This window comes from Chrysochloris asiatica, unplaced genomic scaffold, assembly GCF_000296735.1.
Source record: "Chrysochloris asiatica unplaced genomic scaffold, ChrAsi1.0 scaffold00312, whole genome shotgun sequence".
Lineage (NCBI taxonomy): Eukaryota > Metazoa > Chordata > Mammalia > Afrosoricida > Chrysochloridae > Chrysochloris > Chrysochloris asiatica.
The window spans coordinates 2,088,170-2,109,494 of record NW_006408830.1 but is presented as its reverse complement, the minus strand read 5'-3'; the positions used below and the strand labels follow the sequence as shown (position 1 = coordinate 2,109,494).

At 50.4% G+C, this 21,325-nt stretch overlaps 1 protein-coding gene across 1 annotated transcript in view; it reads right to left on the bottom strand.

Moving 5' to 3' along the window:
• Positions 1-21,325, bottom strand: part of SMARCA4 (SWI/SNF related, matrix associated, actin dependent regulator of chromatin, subfamily a, member 4) — a 127,739-nt gene that overhangs the window by 30,446 nt on the left and 75,968 nt on the right. Inside the window, exons 15-24 of the mRNA XM_006875121.1 lie at positions 19,725-19,875; positions 15,824-15,987; positions 11,077-11,143; positions 9,925-10,035; positions 7,823-8,065; positions 5,607-5,720; positions 4,979-5,086; positions 3,652-3,738; positions 2,625-2,671; positions 1,580-1,746 (exon numbers count right to left, since the gene is read on the bottom strand). Coding sequence (XP_006875183.1) covers positions 1,580-1,746; positions 2,625-2,671; positions 3,652-3,738; positions 4,979-5,086; positions 5,607-5,720; positions 7,823-8,065; positions 9,925-10,035; positions 11,077-11,143; positions 15,824-15,987; positions 19,725-19,875 — 1,259 coding nt within the window. The remainder of the gene's footprint in view (positions 1-1,579; positions 1,747-2,624; positions 2,672-3,651; positions 3,739-4,978; positions 5,087-5,606; positions 5,721-7,822; positions 8,066-9,924; positions 10,036-11,076; positions 11,144-15,823; positions 15,988-19,724; positions 19,876-21,325) is intronic.

The following is a 21,325-nucleotide window of genomic DNA, read 5'->3' as shown; positions in this document are numbered from 1 at the left end:
CCTGAGCAAGGTGGTAGGGGGAAGAGGGGCCTCTCAGGGACACTTGTCAAAAGAGAATCTGGGCACCAGAGCCGCTGTCATTTACACACGGCAAATTCAGGAATTTATGCCTGTGAAGTGAACAGACGACAAATAATTGCTTCTTGCCAGTCATCTACACTCCCCTGGGAATTGGTTGGTCATCACCTGCTCTTCCCACTTTGGCTCGGCCTGGAGGGGCCACCAGCCAGCTCCTCCCACCCCCCAGCCAGCCTGCCATTGAGCCAAAGAGCCAGGCCTGCGTCCTCACACACCACCTCTGACGGGGAAAGGCACTGAGGCCTTTCACACCCACTCCATCCACTCAGCATTTACTGTCCGGATGGCGGTTCCCATGTGAGCTTATGGGGATGAAGAGATGACAGACCCTGTCCTCATGGACAGAAGGACAGTTCCCAGGTGCTTCCTTTCCTCCAGGGTGAGACAGAAACAGAGGGGACAGTACACTTGGAGGCCTGGCACCTAAGGGACATGAAAGGAGGCTTTGGGGGGGTGGGGGGGACACAGGGTCAAGGGCCAGTCCACGTGGCCTTAGTAGGCTCTGCTGGGAGGGATGCGTGACTAGGTTTCTGTGTTAACAGGGTGACTCTAGACAGAGCTGTGAGGACAGACAGCAGGAAGGCCGTGCCTGGGTGGATCTGGAGTTGGCCCATGAAGCCACACCCACATGAGGCAGGGGTTCCCAGGTCAGTGGGCTTGGGTTGCGTGTTCCTATGGAGGTGCTTCCAGGGGCCCTGAGGTGTCGGGTAAAACCAGCCCTACAGGGGAAATGACTCACTAAGGACTGCAATCAATGACCTGAAACCAAACACGTAGGAATTGTTGAATGGAAAATTGATTTGCTCTGCAAACCTTCACCCAATTGAAAGTTAAAAACAAACAAACACCCCTAGTCTTGCTTACCCTTGTTTACTCACTTTTCTCGAAGCCCTATCCATTCCCCAGCCGGTCACAACACTTAGAACAGTCCAGTCAGCACCTCACACAGGGCAGTGCCCCTGAGGGAGTGGGGACATGCATGCAGTGACTTGTCTCTGGGACCTGGCTGTTCATGCCCTACAGCCTCTACTCCCTGGCCTGCCCTCAGCCTGTCAACACATACTATGCAAGCACGGGCACACCCAGTGCCAGCTCCAGGCATTAATTCACAGTCCCAAACCTCAGCTGGAAAGACCAGTAACCTCTCTGCTGGGACCACAGAGCAGGTGGCAAGGATGCCTGAGAAAGGGACCGTGACAGGAGAAAGCAGAGCCAGAAACGAAGAGAACACCCTCAAACAGCACCTCTGTAGCTGCATCCAGCTGTGCCTAAAGCAGGTGCAATCCCAGGGACTATGGGTAGTCCGTCTCCTTATGGCCACACAGTACAGACTTCAGTTCCAGCCTGGCCATGACCTCTGCCCCAGAGAGAATACTTGGGGCCCCGAGTGCCCTTGACACTCAGTATGCCACCACAGCCTCAGGAGGGAGGCTCACCAGCAGGACACCTGGACCCCAGAGGATGAGGCCCCTCAACGAATCCCCTGCTCTGTCACACTCACCATCAAGCCTGAGGTATTTGAAGCCGCGGTACGCAAAGTAATCTTCCATGATCGTCATGAGGGAGGTCATTTGACAGAACAGCAGCACTTTGTGGTTGGTTGCTCGGAGTTTAGGAAGAATTCTATCGAGAAGCTCAAATTTACCCGAGGCTCGGTACAGGTCCAACCTGGTGAGTAAAGGGAGTAGGGGGAACGCAAGATGTTAGGGTGGCACCTTTCAAGAGGGCCAGAGAGGCAGGCCACCAGGCTCAAGATGTGACCTTCTGAGCAGGTTCCCACATCAAGTTTTAGCAATGCCAACAAAAAGACACTCAAGGCCACTCAATATGGTGAGTGTATAATGACTATTCAACCTGGGGTACTTGTGAGAGCAGAGGGGGCGCTGTTAGGAACTACAGTAGCACCTGGGGTGTAATCAGGGGCTGTTCACTGATTAAAGAGCCACTGAGGCAAAGGCCCCCACTGGAGAGACCACACAGTGCAGGCACTGGCTCAGGACTACTGTGGCTTCCAAACCACTCCAACACCTCTGTTCACGGATGTGGAAACTCAGGCAGGAGGGAGGAGTCGCGCGGCTGATGACTCGAGCCCACATCTCTGGGGCTTGGTCATGTGATCGTTATTAACAAAAGACACAAGAATTGTTTGTTCTTTCAGTACTTCTGAGCTTGGAAATGATCTAGCACTTCAGGGAAACCAGGCAGCTTTATTGAGAAGAAAGCTTTTAGCAAGGTTGTGTGCGCAAGGCTGAAAAGCTAGAGTGCGGCCACTCAAGGCCAGGGGCCTGGAGGAGTCTGGGCTGCACAAGACAAATGGAGGGAGGCTGGAGGCGCTTAGGAAGCTGCCTGCAGAGGTCTCCAGGGTAACATTTCAGCTCAGGGGTGCTAAGAAAGCCCAGAGGCAACAGGGGGCCTGGAGGGTGTGTCTGTATTTTCTAAAATTCTGTGTCTGCAAATCAGACAAATGTGAATGACAGCGACCAATTCAATGCAGAGCCATGTTCACCAACCCCACTTCCCACCCCCAACTTTTGAAAGTCTCTCACCCTTGGACGATGCCACCGGTAAAGCCCAGGTGCTCAGAAAAGGACTCCTGCAAGGGAACGAGAGCCGGGTCAGTGTTGAGGCAGAGCTGAGCTCCCGACGCCACACTGTGCTCACTGCTGCAAGCACCCCCAGCAGCTCCGTACCAGATGGACCAGCCTGCGGCATCTCCAGCCCACCACCCCTCTCCCCTCACGCCCCCTGTGAAGGAAAGGGAGCCAGGACAGAGCAACCCTGACCACCAAGTTTTGCATGAGGAGACCATCTGTGGAGAAGACCTGGGTGGGCCCCCCCAGACAGGCAGTGGGGCTCTGTGACACCCTGACAGCTGACCCCAAGGAGCATAGACACTTGAGTCCTTTCTGGACTTGGCACACGAGCTCAGGACACCTCCATGTCATCAAGTGTGAAGAATTAGCAAAGAGAAGAGGAGGCTCAGTGGGAGGACTGCTCTATTCTCCTGTGACTTTCCCCAAACAGGGCTCTTTACAATAGGCATTCTCAAAGGAGAAATCAACAAAGAGACACGTCTATGTACTAACATCGTAAAATATATTAAAAACAGCTTTTTAAAAACCAGTAAGCAACCTAGGAGTGGAGGTCCCTGGGACCATCAAGGGAGAAGAGCAGAGAGCAGGACCCTACCCAGAGAAGCAGTGATGCCTGAGATGAAGGCAGAGACGATGACGTGGAGAGATGGAGCAGCTGGGGACTTTAGACACAGAGAGGGAAAGAGAGGGGCTGTGTGCTGATGACCGGGGGACAGGCTTATGGTGTATACTCTTTGGTTGGTTGATGATGCATGGATGGGACTGTAACCATGGCAACGAAACAATATCCGATAGGATGAATGTAAAACTAACGTTCTCCCATGTAAACTATCATATAATTCACAATAAAACATTAAAAGAAAAAAAGCAGTAAGCAGGGAAAACCACCCAGCTCTGCCTGGGAGCGCCATCCAGGCCTACAGAGAGGAGGGACTGGCCGGGAGCTTCAGGCTGCTGCTGCCTCTGCATCACACCTCACCTCAATGTGCTGGAACATGTAGGGGTGGTTGCAGATCTTCCTCAGCTGCATGATGGTGTTCATCAGGGTCTTGGTGCCCCCTTTGCCCTGGAGAGGCACAAGAAAGGTCCTGGATTAGGACTTGCCCTTTGAGGGTGCTGGGGACGTAGCACAAGGATAGCTGTGGATAAAGGTCTCTGGGGGCACCAGGGGGTGGCTAGAGTTCACTGCTGCAAGGCCCAGAGCATGTCTCCAGAAGCAGGGTCCAGCAGAGGCTGGAGTATGGCTGAGGGCCAGGTAGCAGGACACACATTAAGAGTGGAGAGAAGCTGCGGCCAGGCCAGAGTGCCCCTGAGGACTGAGGCAGGGTTGCGGCTGGAAGGAAAGGCTACTACAATCCTTCCTTTGGGGGATCTCTGGGGGGAAAGCATTTTTCAGTTCTGATGAGGGGTTGGAAAGCTAGGTCACTCAGAGTTGTCCCAAAAGGCAGTGAGCAGTCTACTTGCTCAAGAAGCCCCTCCAATCCAACTGAATACAGTAATGTAAAAGGGCTTGGGACCATGGATGCCAGGAAGGTGGAGTTCACAAAGCACCTGTCCACACTGCCCACTGAGAACCGATGAGAGTCCACATCTATCAGCAGCTCTGGGGAAGGATCTTGAGTTTGTGTGTCCTGAATGGGTCATCCACCTGTTTCTGCTGCCACACCCACTGGCCATGCTGACCCAGGGATGCTGTCAACAGCTATTACAACGTCCTTGGGGTCACAACAGGAGGCCTGGCAGTATAGTGGTTAAGTACTTAGCTGCTAACACAAACATTGGCGATTTGAAGCCAATGGTAACTCCGTAGGACAAAGATGGGGCAGTCTGTTTCCGAAAGATTAGAGCCATGGAAATCCTAAAGGAGTCCTGGTATGACGCTGTGGGATAGATAATACACTGGACTGCAAGGTCAGTTAGACTACAAGGGTGGCAGTTCAAATTCACCAGACACTCCTCGGAAACCCTATACAGGGTCTCTGTGAGTCGCAACCGACTCGACGGCCATTAGCAACAATATAGGGTCACTGTCCTGGTGTGCTGCTACAGGATAAAGTATTGAACCACAAGGTCAGTTTGAACTGCAATGTCGGTGGTTCAAACCCACCAGCTGCTCCTTGGAAAACGCTACACAGGGTCTGTATGACTCAGAACCGACTTAACAGCAATTAACACCATAGGGTTGCTCTGAGTTAGAAGAGACTCACTGTCACTGAGTGCCTGGGGTCACAACTAGATTAGAACTTGATCAGAGTACTAACACAGGGCTAGACAGAGCAGACTCACAGCCAGACACCGGCACCCACCTTCTTATCCTTCTCGGAGCCGTCAGTCAGGAGCACGCCCTTGGCCTGCATGTGTCTGTAGAGCACACGCTGCAGTGCAGACATGTCGCACTTGATGACGTATTCCACCTGTGGACGAGACACACGCTGCTAACAGGGCTGAGGGTACCCGTATCCCAGTCTGAGGAATCCTGGTCTTGGGGTATGCATTCTGATGGGGATATGTTGCGATGGCGAGGAGCCCCACACCCAGAGGACAAGGGAAGACAGGTAATAACTGCCAGGTGCTCAGATGGAGGGAGGTGCCTGGCTACAAAGGGCAGCTCAGCTACTTTCTGAAGGTCTTTGTATTTGGCCAGAAAGTACAGGGCCAGGACAACTAAACGGGTGGCTGTGGGCTTTGGGAACCCAAAGCCATGGTTGGAGTGGGACAACGTTGAGTCCACAGCCTCCAGCCCCTCCTGAACCAGTCAGGCAGTACTCAAGCAGCCTTCTAGCCACTTGACAAGAAGTGGCCCTATGCACGCTACCCCACTAGAGCTGCCCTCTTTATAAACCCCCTAGCTGGACCAGGGCCTGGACCCAGGAGAGCCACCTGGGGAAGGCACTCAGGACACTGCGGTTCGTATGCTCAAAACACTGATGTTACCTTTTCTGGCAACTGGGCTTCTACTTCCTTCTTGAGCCGTCGGAGCAGGAAGGGCCGTAGCACTTTGTGGAGTCGACGAATGATCAGAATGGTTTCCTCCTCATTCAGGTCCACCTGTAGTTCCCACCAAACAGAGAACAACACATTGGCTTCAGAGGAGGAAGGTGGGCCCCACTGCTCCCAGGCCACTCTGTGGGGTCTCAGAGAGCACCCTTGTCTTTGGAAACTACAAGGTCTGAGATCCTCACAGGAAGCTGCCAAAATGAGGGACTTCAAGTCCTAGAGCATCATTTCCTTGCGCCTGACCAAAAAGACCCACCCACCCACGGAGGCACTTAGGCCTGGGTCCTCACAAGTAAGACACACTGCAGTCTATGAAGCGGCCACTGTGCACAGCACTGACAAAGTACTTAGCTTCCACCCGCTGAAGTCTCCTGGGGGCTCTGCCCCGAACACCCCCAGCCTGCTCTCTTTCAGCCACAGGCGGGGAACTGGGAGAAAGAACTAGAGCTTCCCATGGAGGCAATCGTTAGACTACAACAAGGGAATACTAATGGTTTAAGAACAGGAAAGATGTGTGCCATGGTTATAGTTTTTCACCACACTTATTCAAGCAGTATACTGAGCAAATAACTCAAGAAGCTGGATTATATGAAGACTGTGGCATCAGGAATGGAGGAAAACTCACTAGCAGTCTCTGATTATAAAGATGATACAACTTTGCTTGCTGAAAGCAAAGAGGATTTAAAATACTTACTGATGAAGATCAAAGACTGTAATAGACTTCAGTAAGGATTGTACCTCAATGTCAAGAAAACAAAAATCCTCACATTTGGACCAATACATAACATCATAATAAATGGAGAAATGATTGAAGATGTCAAAGACTTCATTTTGTTTGGATCCATTACTAACACTCATGCAAAGAACAGGCAAGAAACCAGACACGTTGCACTAGGTAAATCTGCTGCACAAGACCTCTTCAAAGTGTTCAAAACAAAGACACGTTGCACTAGGTAAATCTGCTGCACAAGGCCTCTTTAAAGTGTTCAAAACAAAGATACCTATTTGAGGACTAAGGTGTGTCTTACCCAAACCATATTTTTCATAGCTTCCTATGCACGTGAAAGTTGAGCAATGAATAAGGAATAATGTAGAAGAACTGATGTATTTGAGTTATTATGTTGGAGAATTTTGGGAGTACCATGGACTATCAGAAGAACAAACAAAAGGACAGCCAGAATGCTCCTTAGAAGCCAGGATGGCCAAGACTCTGGAGAAGAACATTGATGCTTGGTAAAGTAGAGGGTCAGGAAAAAAGGGGAAGACCCCTCACTAAGATGGATTAGCACAGTGACACGAGCAACAGATTAAAGTATAACAACAACTGCGAGTTGGGCGCAGGGCTAGGCTGTATGTTGTTCTGCTGTGCACACGGACACTGTGAGTCAGAACTGACACCACACCTAACAACATGGTATCTGCCATTCTGCTTACAAAGTACATTTAAGAAAAAAAATGAGAGAAAATAAGAGCCCACTTGAATTTCCTTAGGCTCCCCTGGTAACCTCTATTTTAAACTTCTCATTATGATTTGGGTGAAAATTTACGGATAAACGGATGATTCATTCAACAATGTATATATACATACACTCTGACCCTAAGGAGACCCTTCAATGTGAACACTAATGGGCAGGGAGTGTGTACAGCAAGCACTGCATGAGATACTATGGAAAACAGAGCCAATCACTGAACAAACCACAGAAACTATTCCATGGAAACTTCTTCTGCCACATAAAACAGTCACTGAAAATGCAACTAAGATATTTTTACTAAAAACTCCACAAAACTAGATTTAACCCCTGCTGCTCCCTGTACTTGCCCATCACAGTTGGCCCCCTCCTCCCCCCAGCCTTCTTGACTCCTGCTTTTTAACTATGGAGACCTTACGGCTTTTCCAGCCTCTGGCTTCAGGGGCCTTCGCCACAAGATGTAGGTGTAGCTACTTTCACCAGCGTATCCCTGGTGTCTAGTGGTTCTAAGCCAGGTGTGGTGGGTACTCAACACATACTGACCAAGGGAAGTCAGCTGAGCCTACAACTGTCCACATGGGCCGAGCTTTCTGTGTAGCCCCAGTCTAGAGATTTCTAGGGCAGAGGACCTTGCAACCATTTCCCACCCTCACCACCATGTGGTGGGCCTCTATACACACACACCTTTTCTCCGGTCATGGCAAAGGGCGCGTTGAACCACTGCTCAAAGGTGCTGCAGCTCTTGAAGATGGTGGGCAGCAGGAAGTTGAGGAGCGCCCAGAGCTCAGGAAGTTTGTTCTGCAGTGGTGTGCCGGTCAGCAGCAGGCGGCGGGGGGCCACGTAGTGCGTGTTGAGGACCTGAGTCAGCTTGCAGTGGTGGTTCTTCATACGGTGACCTTCATCGACAATCATGTACTTCCAACGGATCTGTGGGCCCACGAGCAGGAGCGTCAGGAGAAGGGGCAGCAGGCTCCCCATTGGCTCTGAGGGAGACCCTCCCCCTTACAGATGCCAGTTCTACACTTGACATAGAGGCACACTGCTGACAATCTGCCCAGAAATCCCCCAAAGGCGGACCATGCTGCAGTGCATTTGGCTTAATGCATAAAGTAAACACAGACACGATGACACTTGGTGACTGTGCTAAGTAAATGACAGTTAAGAAGAAACTCATGAATGCGAGTGTCACCTAGGACTCTACCCACTGCCAGCAAGCCCCACTCAAGACAGCCGCAGCACAGGGTGCAGCAGAGGAAGACCACTGTTCCACAGGACGCTTTAATGGCTGGAGGTTTGGAAAGCAGATCATCTTCTGAAGCACCTCTGGGAGGATCTGAACTGCCAATCAAAAGGCCATCTATCTGTGTCCCCCAATGACTCCATGCTAGCATACAGTCCAGATTAAGAGTCCATTATCATGTACGAGAGTCCCTGTGGGCAGCCATGCATCTGACTGGCTGTGAGCTCTGTGTGTAGGAGCCCAGGGCGTGGCTCAGTGTGTCTGTCTGTACTTCCCCACCACAGGGACAGAGAGCAACACTGACTAGGGAGAGGGGACAGCATTAGCAGTCTCCTGCCACAGTGAAGGCCCCAAGGCAACTGCCCGAGGAGCCCAGGCCTAGCAGGGCGTCCATGCGAAGCTGGGGATGGACATGCAGTCTGGAGACACAGCCCCCAGGCCTCAGTTTCCTCAGCTGACCATTGAGTCTGACTCATAAAGACCCTGTAGGGCCGAGTAGAACTGCCCCAGGATCTCCAAGGCTGGACTCTTCATGGAGCCCTGGGATGGTATTGGAAGGAAGCACTGGACTGGGAACTACAAGGTCAGTAGCTTAATCCCACCAGCCGCTCTCAGAAACCCTACACAGGGTCACTGTGAGTCAGAACTGACTTGATGGCACACAACAACACTTAATCACTATACCACCAGGGTTCCTTCCCTCATCTATAGGATGGCTTGGGGATACACAGAAAGGACCCGAAAGTGAGCACAGACAACATGCCACCAATCCCCGGGTCACAGCAACCCTTTCCCACCTGTCCCACTGGAGGCTTAGTGGCCTGATGAACATCATCTTCAGCCTCATCCTTCCCAGGCAGGTCCAAAGCTATTTGTAAACAAGGACCACTGTTTTACCTCTGGGTTGTGGGTCATGGTATATTCTCAGGAACTCACTGGTGGCCATATCAAATAGCTACCTTCACAATGAAGTCAGCGACATTGTTTTTCAGGATCCAGTAGACCCACAGAACCTTCCAACTCAACATCCAAGGCCAGTGGACCACTAGAACCCAGAGTTTCCCAGAATGGTGAACCGCACACTTCCTGGGCTGGTTTTCTGGGCTCAGTGATAAAGAGCCCCAGGGAGGGAAGGCCACTGCCACTGGAGACAGTCCTGCCGACCCAGGGGCGGGCGGCCTGAAAACAACACAGGAGGCAGAGCCAAGGTCAATGTGGGCAGGCCGTAGCCTTGACTGAGATGGGGGCCTTGTATACACACACGCAGAAATGTGTTCTTATGCACATGCAGACACACTAAAGATGACTTGAAAGGAACATTACATTCAAGGGCCAGTGCTTGGTTAGTAAAACAAAGGCTGGCTGTCCGAGCCCACCCAGTGGTACCATAGAAGAAACAGGGCTGGCAATCTGCTTCTGTGATGATGTCAGCCAAGAAAACCCAAAGGAAGCGGTCTACAGTCATTCAGGGCTCTGAAGTCCCACGTCAAAACCAGAAACAAAGCCCACACTAGTGCCACGGCCCTGACAATACAGGACATGCTACCTTGGCGAGGATGTGTTTGTCTTTGATGATGTACTCATATGTCGTCAGCAAGACATTGAACTTGCCGCTGCGGAGCTGAGGGACAAAAGCTCGTCTTGCTGCTGGTGAGCCCTAGGAGGGAGAGAAGACAGACAGGGCGTTAGCTTCCTGGCACAGGGGCAGCCAGCAGTCAAGGACAGGCCCTGGAGACTGGGGACGAGGCTCATTCTCTCAGAGCTGGCGTGGAAGGTGCGAGGCCTGCAGACGAGGAGAGTGGACCTTAGGAAACTGTGCTACCAACACCACGTATGTCCAGTTGGTTAACAACCATCCAGCTGTCCCCCTCTTTCCAGGCCTCATCTCAGGCCCCATTGGGAATCAGGTCTCACCCTGAAGTTTCCTACCTATACCCTCAAATGTAGTCCTGTGTCCACCAGCTGAGAGCCATTCCAGCCTCCTCCTGGATCCTCCACCTGCTCACCCCAAGTCCAAACACCTGACCCAGGCCCAGCCCACAGGGTCTGGTCCCCAGCCCTAGAGTAGGCTCACAGTCCAGACGGACAGTGTTCTGTTTGGTCACTTAAACTCTCACAGCCTGAGTCCACCATCCTCCTCTGGGCCTCACACATACTGGTACCACGGTCTGGACACTCACTCTTCTCCCACAACAGAGCGTGAGGAGCCTGGACCCAGGAGCCAGGTTCGAAATCCTGACTCTGCCCTACAGCCTGTGGCCCAGCTCCCTCGCTAGTGCCACAGCAACAGTGCCAGCCCTCACTTCTCAGGTGGCTGTGGTCTGGGTATGGTGCCAGGGGCAGGCCTGGGACACAACCGTTTGCCCCAGGGCCTGACTGAGGTCAGCCTGCCACATGTGGCCCCTGGAGCACACTATTAAACCATTGTCCACAAGCAGGTCTGAACCAAAGCTTGCATTGAAACAAAGGAGGCCTCCAGGAAAGCCACATAACTCCACAAGACTGAGTCTATAACTTAATTTTTTTTTAATAAACATTTATCCTCAAAGAAATAAGTCAGTGTTCCCAAACTTGCATGACTAATATGATCCCTTGTGTCTAAAAGAAAACAAGCTCTGGTTTCAATGCGTGCTCCTTTTCCGGTCTTTACTCATCTTTCCTCCACACCCCCACGCTCCACAGGGAAGAAAGCACATACCTTGTAGGACACCTTCACCACGGAGGGGGCCCACTTGTCGAATTCATACGCCCAGTTTGATAGCGTTCTGGTGGAAGCAAGGAAGGACAGGACAGTAAGTTCCGGGCACTGGCCACCAGGGCAGACCGGGCACTGTGGTGACGGCTCTCAGGTCCTGCTGTCAGAGCAATGACGGCAGAACCCAGGAAGGAGGACCAGCCCTCGAGGGTGCATGGGATTTGGGTGAGTCCAAGAGGCAGTGCCAGGTGGGAGTCAGACCACACCAGGCAGTGGACCCAGATGAGAGGGAACCTGGACTGATCCAGGCAGACGCCGGCTAGCTGGAGAGGAGGGGACTTTTGAGATGGGTCTCTGTCACCATCTTGGAGTCACAGACCCCCTGGAGAACACTCAGACTCCTTAGACCTTATTTCAGGTCCACTACTGGGCCTGGAGGCCTCAGAATTTGGGCGATTCCAAAGCTCCTTGTTTCCTCAGATTAAACAGCATGGAAGTTGTGAACTAAGTCCGACAATATTCAACAGACTCCTGTGAACCTGGACTGAGACCTGGTTAACCAGCAGTATGACGAGACCTGGGGACTCCTGAGCCCAAGGGCAGGGACATGGCCCCAGAGGATTAGAATGGAGTGTGCAGCATTCAGCTGATATGAAGTGAGGGGGGATGCACAAGAACACCCACACCTGCAGAGAGTATCCATCTGACCTGGCATCAATGGCTGGATGATCAGAACACAACTAGAGGAAGAAAGAAGAGGAACAACAACAACAACAACAACAACCAGAAAGAGTAACCCACTACAAGTGGATGAACTTGACCTATGCTTGTGGATGCAGTATGACAAAGGAGCGGACCAATCTCTACAGTGAGGATCATTCCCACCCCCTTGGTACACAGGGTCAACAGGAATGGGGAACTTACACATTGGCTACCCAAAATGGGGAGACTACAAAGGTAAGAGGTGACTAGCTTACAAGCTTTCAACAGGGAACCTAGCTCCACAGGATACAGGGAGAGGTAGAATCTCCACTGAATTGTTTCCAACCTGTCTGGATGGGGTTGATAAAAGGTGAGTGGGATAGGACTCCTGTGGTTCAACAGGGAATGATTGCTATCAGGTCTGACAGTGAGTGTTGGAAAGGTCAATGTAAATGTTTGCTAACAAAAGGAGGGGAGCGGCTGATTCCGCAGTCCAGGAGCAGAGGTCATTGGAACCATCAAGGGAGAAAAGCAAAGTGCGAGACCCTGTCCTGGGAGGGTACAGGCAGCTCCTTGGGCCTGAGGAGATGCAGTCAGACCGACCAGAGACTTGTCTGTGTTGGGGGGGGAGCTGTGGTGACTGAACAATGATGTAACCGGATGGGGGTAGGGTAGGGCCAGGTTTCTCACTGCTGGAGAGGCAGGTTAAAGGGAAGCCAGTGGGGGAGTACAGAGTGGACGGTGGAGTGCTGGACTGAAGTTGGAGGCTTCCTGACTGTGTGGTGGGTTAAGGTCGATGACTGGAACCCACCAGCTGCTCCATGGAAGAAAGAGGAGGCAGTTTGTTTCTGTAAAGATTTACAGCCTCAGAAACCCTACAGGGTAGTTCTTCTCTGTCCCACAAGGTCGCTATGAGTGAGAGTTGACTCAACGGCAGTGAACTTTAGCTTTAGATGACACAGGGGTTAAGTGCTCAGTTGTGAAAGACATGTGGTTTAAACTCATCCAAGAAGGAAAAAGACCTCGTGATCTGCACCCCCTTAAAGATTACAGCCTAGAAAACCCCATAGGGTACTTCTACTCTCTAACACTGGGCTGCTACAATCAAACTGATGGTAATTAACAACAGCTTTACCACACACAGACAACCATGGCATTAAACTCATTTTGAGTATCTGTGTGCGCACGCACGTGCATGTGGGTCAGAACACAGACATTCTCCTCTGTCTGCTGAGAAGGCCAGAGCAGGGACACCCCAGGGGACATGACCACACATGGTTTCCGATCCTACCAGCCAGCAAGAGAAGCCAAGAGGAGACATGGTTGATTCTTGTGCTGGGAACACAAAATTAGCCCGGAACCCCTTGTAATGCAGAAAATAAAAATGTGCTTGAAAACACTTTTGGGGGCACACCAAAGAGAAAGGGAGGGCAGTGCATTTTAATAGAACCCTCAGTGGCCTGAAAGGATCTGAGCAACAAATAAACACAGCAACACTCAAGTGCAACCCACCCCCACTTTGAGGGAGAAAGATGAAGTTTTCTGCTCCAGCAAAAGTTTACAGCTTTGGAAGGCTAAGGTTGCTCTGAGTCAGAACTGACTCAACAGTACTTAACAACAAGAAGCCAGTCATTACAAAGATGGACTGACACAGTGGCAACACCAATGGGTTCAAACGTAGTAATTGTGAGGATGGCACAGGACCAGGCAGTGTTCAGTTCTGTTGCACAAAGGGTCGCTGTGAGTCAGAGCGGACCCAATGGCACCTCACAGCAACAACAACAACAACAACATGGCTAGAAGGGCCCGAACAAGTAATTTCTGCACCATGGGTGCATTCCCATCACACCTGTTAAGGGTTGGTGTTCTCTACTCATCGCCGTTGGAGTTGACCATGATCACCTGAAGGAGTATGATGTCACTCTTTGTTCCCGCTTTCTCTCCTGTACTTTTTGGGGAAAGGCACTCAGCTCAGCCCACACATGGTGCAAAGTTATGTTCTACCTCTTTGAAGGGGGAGCAGTTACATAAATTATTTGATATTTTCTGTATAAAAGATTTGTCTCTTCTTTCCATATCCAAAGGACACAGGAACCCATCCATCTGAAGAGCCTCCCAAGGCCAAACGTGGGACAGTTCAAACATCAACAACTAAAAATGAGTGTTGGTGACACCGGATGAATGAGTGAGGGAGAAGGGACAGACAGCTCTTCCTTATAGCGGAATTCCAATGAACAAGCATAGGAGGAAAGACTGGCAACCATTCAGCATGATGGACATGGGATATTTACAAAGTTTCTCATTACCTCTCCCAACAAGACACTTTTTAGTTACAAAGAACAGCTCCTAGATTATAGCGGGGACAGCTAGCAGCAGGCCTGTGGGCATCCTGGGCCTCCTTCTGTGAGGAACCAGGAAGGACACTGTATCACTCCTGGCGGATCTTGTCAAAAATGTCTACTGGAATTATGGGAACACAGCAGGCCAACCCAAACTGAGGGGCAGTCAACTCAATGCCTGCCGAGGATTCAAAAGGCTCAGATCATGAAGGACACAGACAGACACAGGAGCAGACTAAGGAGACAAAGGCCAACAGGAGACTGATAAAGTCTGAATCAGGCTCCCAGCTTGGTCACTAGTATCACATCAACATTAATTTCCTAGGCTGAGCACTACCTGGGCTACAGAAGACTTCGAGAGCTGGACGAAGTGTAAGAATTCTTTACACTACATGTGCAACTTTCTCATATGCCTGAAATCATTTCTAAATGACATCCGGACGTCAGGAACAGCACCTTGGTGAGAACTGTTGGAGAGGGATGGATGTTGCCCCTCAGGCATCCGAGGAGGTGACAGCAGTTAGGAGGAGGCAAGTCGGAGAGGGAGGGACACACCAGCCTCCTGACAAAGAATGGGCACTGGCCAGTGACGAGCAGGGGCAAAGCACAAGCAGGTTCAGCATCAGCTCAGGTCTACCCAGGAGGGAGGAGGTGAGGCCGTCTGCCAGGCCTAGACTGTCTGCTACACCAGGAAGTGGTTCTCAGTGATGACCCCTTCCTGAGTCCTGGTGAGGCTGTAGGATAAGCAGCGGACTGAGACTCCAAGGTTGGCAGTTCAAATCCACCAACCACTCCAAAGAGGACTGATGAAGCTTTCTGTTCCCATAAAGATTTGCAGCCTTGGAAATGCTATAAAGCGTTGCTTTGAGTTGGAATTGACTAGATGGCAGAAGTAGGTGGGTGGGTGGGTGGCTGGGGTGTTTAAGGAAGGTAAGGGCACAAGAGGAAAGTAAGTTCTGGACCTCCCCAACTGCCAGCTTGTGGACACCTGGGCTTTAGGGGTCCGAGGATCTAAAGGCGGGAGGGCATTTTCCCATGGGGTCAGGGTAAGACACTCCATTTCCCAACCCCCACCACTGATTCAAGGCTGAAGTGTTCCCAGCTGAGCATCCAGCAAGGTTAGAGGCTGCTGGGCTGCTGGGCTCCAGGGCTCCAGCGCCAGGCCACGCTTCCATGCAGAGGCCTAGCCAATCAGAGGTTCCATCCTTCAGAGCAGTCATTAGTTTAGGGCTGGAGAGGAGACCTGTGATGGACTGCTGAGTCAGCCCTGAGGTGCAGGAGAATTACTCCGTGCCACTGCTGAGCTGGGAAGAGGGATGCCCAGAACAGTGGCAGGAGCACAGCCCTGAAGGCTGCCTGTTAAGAAGCAGTCAGTGAAAGCCTCTGAAAACATCGTCTGGGGGCAGGGTCACGTGGAGTGGACAGAAAGGGATCCACTGCCCCCAGCCGCACAGCCACACGAGCATAACATGAAAACAGGATGTGAACAAAGGAGTCACAAAGGGCCCCAGCGCACTCTTCCAGTGAGGGCCTTTGATGCTGGCTACTTCCACATGTGTCATTTGCTGGTTGTGTGTGGGGCTGGGAGAGGACACCAAGGACCTCCCAGGAGGAACTGTCCCAGTGGGGTTGACAGACAGGCTGCCCTGGAAGCCCAGGCAGATGCTGGGCTATGGTGACCAGTGTCGCAGAACTGAACGCACACTTACGAGAGAGGCACTATGATGAGGAAGGGCCCGTTTATCCGCTTGTGCTCCATGAGATACGTGATGAGGGCGATGGTCTGGATGGTCTTCCCCAGCCCCATCTCGTCAGCCAGGATGCCATTCAGGTTGTTGTTGTACAGGGACACGAGCCACTCCAGGCCTTTGATCTGCAGGGAAAGGCGGCCGAGCCAGGACTGAAAGGTGCGTCTGATACAGAGTGCACCCGACCTTCAAAGCTCACAACAAGCAGTCACCGACCCATACTGCTTCCAGCACCCTGACATATTAGCACGGGTCTCTAAACCAGTCCCCGCCTCCTTTTCTATGTAGCCTCATCCTAGTAAGAAGATTTGGTAATACTTTGGGTTAGGAGTTGGACTGCTAACCTCAAGGTTGGTGTTTTGCACCCAACAGCTATTCTCCAAAAACCCTATCTAGGGTTACCCTAAGTTGGAACCGACTCAATGGCATATAACATCAACAACTGAGTTAGGAAACATATTGAGAGCGGTGAGTTTGGTTTTTATAGAGGGTTGGGGTGTGTTCATCCTAATAACTGGTGCACACTACAGGTAGGTTTCTAACTGCTACATCACATGTCTGTGCACTGCCTGGCAATACTGCCCACTTCGGGACACTGCAATGCAGGAGAACTGGAGGGATTCAAAGGCCTCTGGGTGGCCCAAGAGGTCTGTGCTCAGCTGCTAACCTAAAAGTTAGTAATTTAAACCAACCCAGTGGCACGTTGGAAGAAAGGCCTGGTGATCTGCTTCTATGAAGGTTACAGCCCAGAAAGCCTAGGAAGCCGTTCTACGCTGCACACAGGGTGTGGCCACCAGCTGAAATCAACTCGAGAATGATGAATGGGGTTTGGGATTTTTCAGTTCTGTCTGGATGTCACTTCAAAGATGAATCAAGAGTTTTTCAGATGAGAGCCTGTAAACTTTCTGAAATGCAGACAGTCAAGAGAAGATGGATTTCCAAGGAGCTCTGGGGATACTGTAGGGTTAAGCACTGAGCTGTTAACCACAAGGTCAGTAGTCTAAAACCACTAGCCATTCTTTAGGAGAAAGATGAGGATTTTTGCTTCTTTATAAATATAAATATATATAAGCCCTATACAGGGTTGTTTTGGAAGAAGTGCAGCCAGAGTGCTCCTTGGAGGCCAAGATGGCCAAACTTCATCTCTCATACTTTGGACATATTGTCAGGAGGGACCAGTCGCTGGAGAAGGATATCATGTTTGGTAAGGTGTAGGGTCAGAGAAAAAGAGGAAGACCCCCAATGAGATGGATTGGCCAAGTGGCAGCATCGATGGACTTACGCGTGGCAACAGTAGTGAGGTTAGTGAGGTTGGCCCAGGATCGGGCAGTGTTTCGTTCTGCTGTGCATAAGGTCGCTATGGGTCAGTACCAACTCGATGGTAACTAACAACAACAAATACAGGGTTGTGATGAGTCAGAATTGACCCAATGGCAGGGGGATGGAATCTAAGTTGAATATAGCTTTATGAAGTGTGAAAATGTTCCCAAGAGATTAAGGAAGCAAGTATAGCCAAATTCCTACACTGTCAATGGTACTGGCCTTAGGCAATTCCCACTACTTGTTTACTTTGTGTATTGCAGTCTCCTCTTTGGAACTTGGGATCTGCCGGGAGGACTTTAGAGTTCATCTACAGAGAGTCAGGAGAGACCCAGCAAGGCTCCAGGGAAACCGAGGCAGCTCCATTCTTTGACTGGAGTACTACAGCTCCCTTTTGGGAGCATCTAGATGAACTCAGCACTGGGGGGGGGGCCTCCACTTTTTACTTGTTCCAGGTCCTGTGCCAAAAAATTGCAGCAGACCCAGCCTCAGGTCCCCACCCCAGAGGCTCTGTGGGAGAGGCTATGCCACCCATCACAGAAGCGGGAGCTTAGCACAGGTCCTCTCAGCTCACGCGATGCAGAGCTCCCAGTAACAAGCACAAGTGCACTCAGACCTGGGTTCTGGTCCTGACTCAGTCACTCATGAGTTGTCTCAGTTGTACACTAGTGCCTGTGCTGTAAACTGTAAAGGATAAGAGAACCTATTTTGAAAGGCTGTTGAAGGACTCCAAAGATAAGTAGGTGCTGTTGTTATTGTTAAGTGCTGTTGAGTCGGTTCCCACCTACAGCAACCTTGCATAGGGTTTCTGAAGAGCAACTGGTGAGTTTGTACCACTGACTGTGCTCCAAACAAGACTTTGCAGTCCAACGCATTAACCCACAGAGCCACACAAGCACTCCTGTTCTGGTACACCAGGACTCCACACCCAGAGTCCTGAGGTACCAGAATGTTGTTGTTGTTAAGTGCTGTGAAGTCGGTTCCGACTTGGGCCCACTGGTGGACCCATGCATCCCTACTCTGTCAAACAGAACAACAATGATATTTCCTGTCACCTCAGATGAAGAGACATTGTTTCTGGCAAGAAACTCTAGGATTCACTCTTTCTCCTGAGAACGCACATGCCCATATAGGGTTTCCAAAGACCAGCTGGTGAACTTGAGCCACCAACCTTGCAGTTCAAATGGCTTTACAGTCTGGCGCCTTAACCAGAATACCAGATGTACCAGAATAGGCGTGCTTTATACCGACTTACCTTTGTGGCACTACGGGTTAATGTGGTGGACAGCAAGTTGGTTTGATCTGCAAGGTTGGAGGCTCAAGCTCACCAGCTGCTCCTTGGAAACCCTATGTTGTTGTCAGGTGCCACTGAGTCGGAACCGACTCATAGCGACCCCATGCACAGCAGAACGAAACAATGTCCGATCCTGGGCCAACCTCACTACTGCTGACACACTTGAGTCCATCAATGATGCCACTTGGCCGATCCATCTCGTTAGGGGTCTTCCTCTTTTTCTCTGACCCTCCATCTTACCAAGCATGACATCCTTCTCCAGCAACTGTTCCCTCCTGACAATATGTCCAAAGTATGAGAGACAAAGTTTAGCCATCTTGGCCTCTAAGGAGCACTCTGGCTGCACTTCTTCCAAAACAGATCTATTGGTTCTTTTGGCAGTCCATGGCACTTTCAGTATTCTCCTCCAACACCACAACTCAAAGGCATCAATTCTTCCACGATCTTCCTTATTCACTGTCCAGCTTTCGCATCCATATGAGATTATTGAAAATACCATGGCTTGGGTCAGGCACACCTTAGACCTCAAGCTGATATCTTTTCTCTTCAATACTTTAAAATGTTTCTGTGCACAAGATTTGCCTAATGCAATACGTCGTCTGATCTCTTGACTGCTACTTCCGCGAGTGTTGATAGTTGATCCAAGAAGAATGAAGTTCTTGACAACTTCAATCTTTTCTCCATTGATAAGAATGTTGTTTATTGGTCCAGTGGTGAGGATTTTTGTTTTCTTGACATTGAGATGCAATCCATATGAAGGCTGTGCTCTTTAATCTTCATAAGTAAATGTTTCAAGTCCTCTTCACTTTCACCATACAGGGTTCCTATGGGTCATCATCGACTCTGCGGCACTTAACAACCACTACCACCTTTGGGTGGTGCTGTGGGATAAAGCACTGGATCATAAGGTCAGTTTGATGCACAAAGTCTGTGGCTCAAACTAGCCAGCACTCCCTGGAGAGCCTGTAACAGGGTCACTATGAGTCAGAACCAACTCAATGGGACTTTAACACCAACATCATGATGCAGAACAAGCACCCATTTGATACTGATTTACTAGCATTTCATTTCATTCTTATGGTTTACCCAACTTTACAGATGGAGAAGCAGAGGCTCAGATGGGAGAAAGGAGGGGCCCAGAGACAAAGAACCGAATGTGACCTCAGTATACACTTGGTTGGAATAGATGGCCACCTACAGCCTGAGAGCCTGTTCCGGAGCCTGCTGAATGAGCGTGGCTTCCCTCACCTGATACTGCTTGAGGACACCATTGACCATCAGAGCTGACTGCTTGTCCACTCTTTCAGTAACAGCATGGGCCACAGCGTAGTAGGACTGCAGGCCACGAGCAAGGGCCTGTGACACGCCGTATTCATCATCGACATCTTGCTTGGCATTCCTGAAATAAAGAAAACGCAGTATGAGGACACACAATTCTATCTGTGACAACGTGGTCTTAGCACAAGGCCTGCCACCTCCCCCTGGCCTGAGCTGGACAGTCTGAGGACAGGGAAGGTAACAAACGGTCATTTCAGTGGGCCCACTGGTGGACCCATGCATCCCTACTCTGTCAAACAGAACAACAATGATATTTCCTGTCACCTCAGATGAAGAGACATTGTTTCTCGCAAGAAACTCTAGGATTCACTGTTTCTACTGAGAACGCACATGCCCAGTTGAGGAAAACACATGGAAAGGTCCTGCACCAAATAGTCAACCAGGTTCTCACTTCTTTGTGATCCAATCTGAAACACTTTCCCTCTAAGGAAGTGACATTTTCAACAGGACACTGATTGTACTGACAGGTGTGTATAATCAAACACCTGTCATGTTGCTTTATGCCTAACGTCCTGTTTTTTCATCTTTCAGGGTGGGCTCTGTGTTTTTTAACTTGGCAGATTTGGGTTTTTTCTATTTGTTTCCTCTGATGAATTCTATTTTTGTTCGAGTGATCCCCATTACACCTTTCACATATAATACCCTCAACCCTCCACATCTTTAAGCAGGGTCCAAGACTGTGAGGACCCTAAACAATAATGAAACTGCTATGGATTCTAACTGTGCGTGCAGTACTAAGTGGGTAGAGGAGGGCCTGAGGTCCCCACCAGGAGAGGCCACACGAAGGAGAGTACAACCATGCAGCACACTGCTAACAGCAATTAAAGAGATGGATGTTCATCCCAAGACACACAGATCGGGCAGAAAAGCAAACTGCTCACAACAGTATGCCCCACACCCATGGACACCAAAGAGCAGACAGACCTCTATTGGGTGTGGCACTGTGGGATACAGCACTGGACCGCAAGGTTGGTTAGAAACACAAGGCCAACAGTTCAAACTCATCACCCGCTCCTTGGAAATCCTATACAGGGTTGCTATGAGTCAGAGCCAGTTCGACAACATTAACAATAGTGGGGAGAGTGCTGTGGCATAATCAATGTCTTGAGACAAAATGTGTATGAATTGCTGCATGGAAAATCAATCTGCAATCACAATAAGAAGTTAAAAATAGAAAAGAAAGAAGTAGGTATACCCGTTTTGCACGTCTATGAAAGAAGGTAGGCTGAGCCGCCCTCCTGGGCAGGGGACAATGGGGAGATTGTCTGCTGTGCCTCTTAAGCAAATGATGAAATATGTGAGTGTATCTTTTACATTAAATTCCGGTACAAAGACACTTGTATAAGTCAGAACCAACTTCACGACTCTTAACAACAGGGTTGTTATGAGTCAAAACCAACTTGAAGGCAATGGACTGGGTTTTGGGTCTGTTCAATTTCCCACAAGTGCTGTAGCCTGGAGAGTGGTGGAGTCTCGTGTGTGTGTGTGTGTGTGTGTGTGTGTGTGTGTGT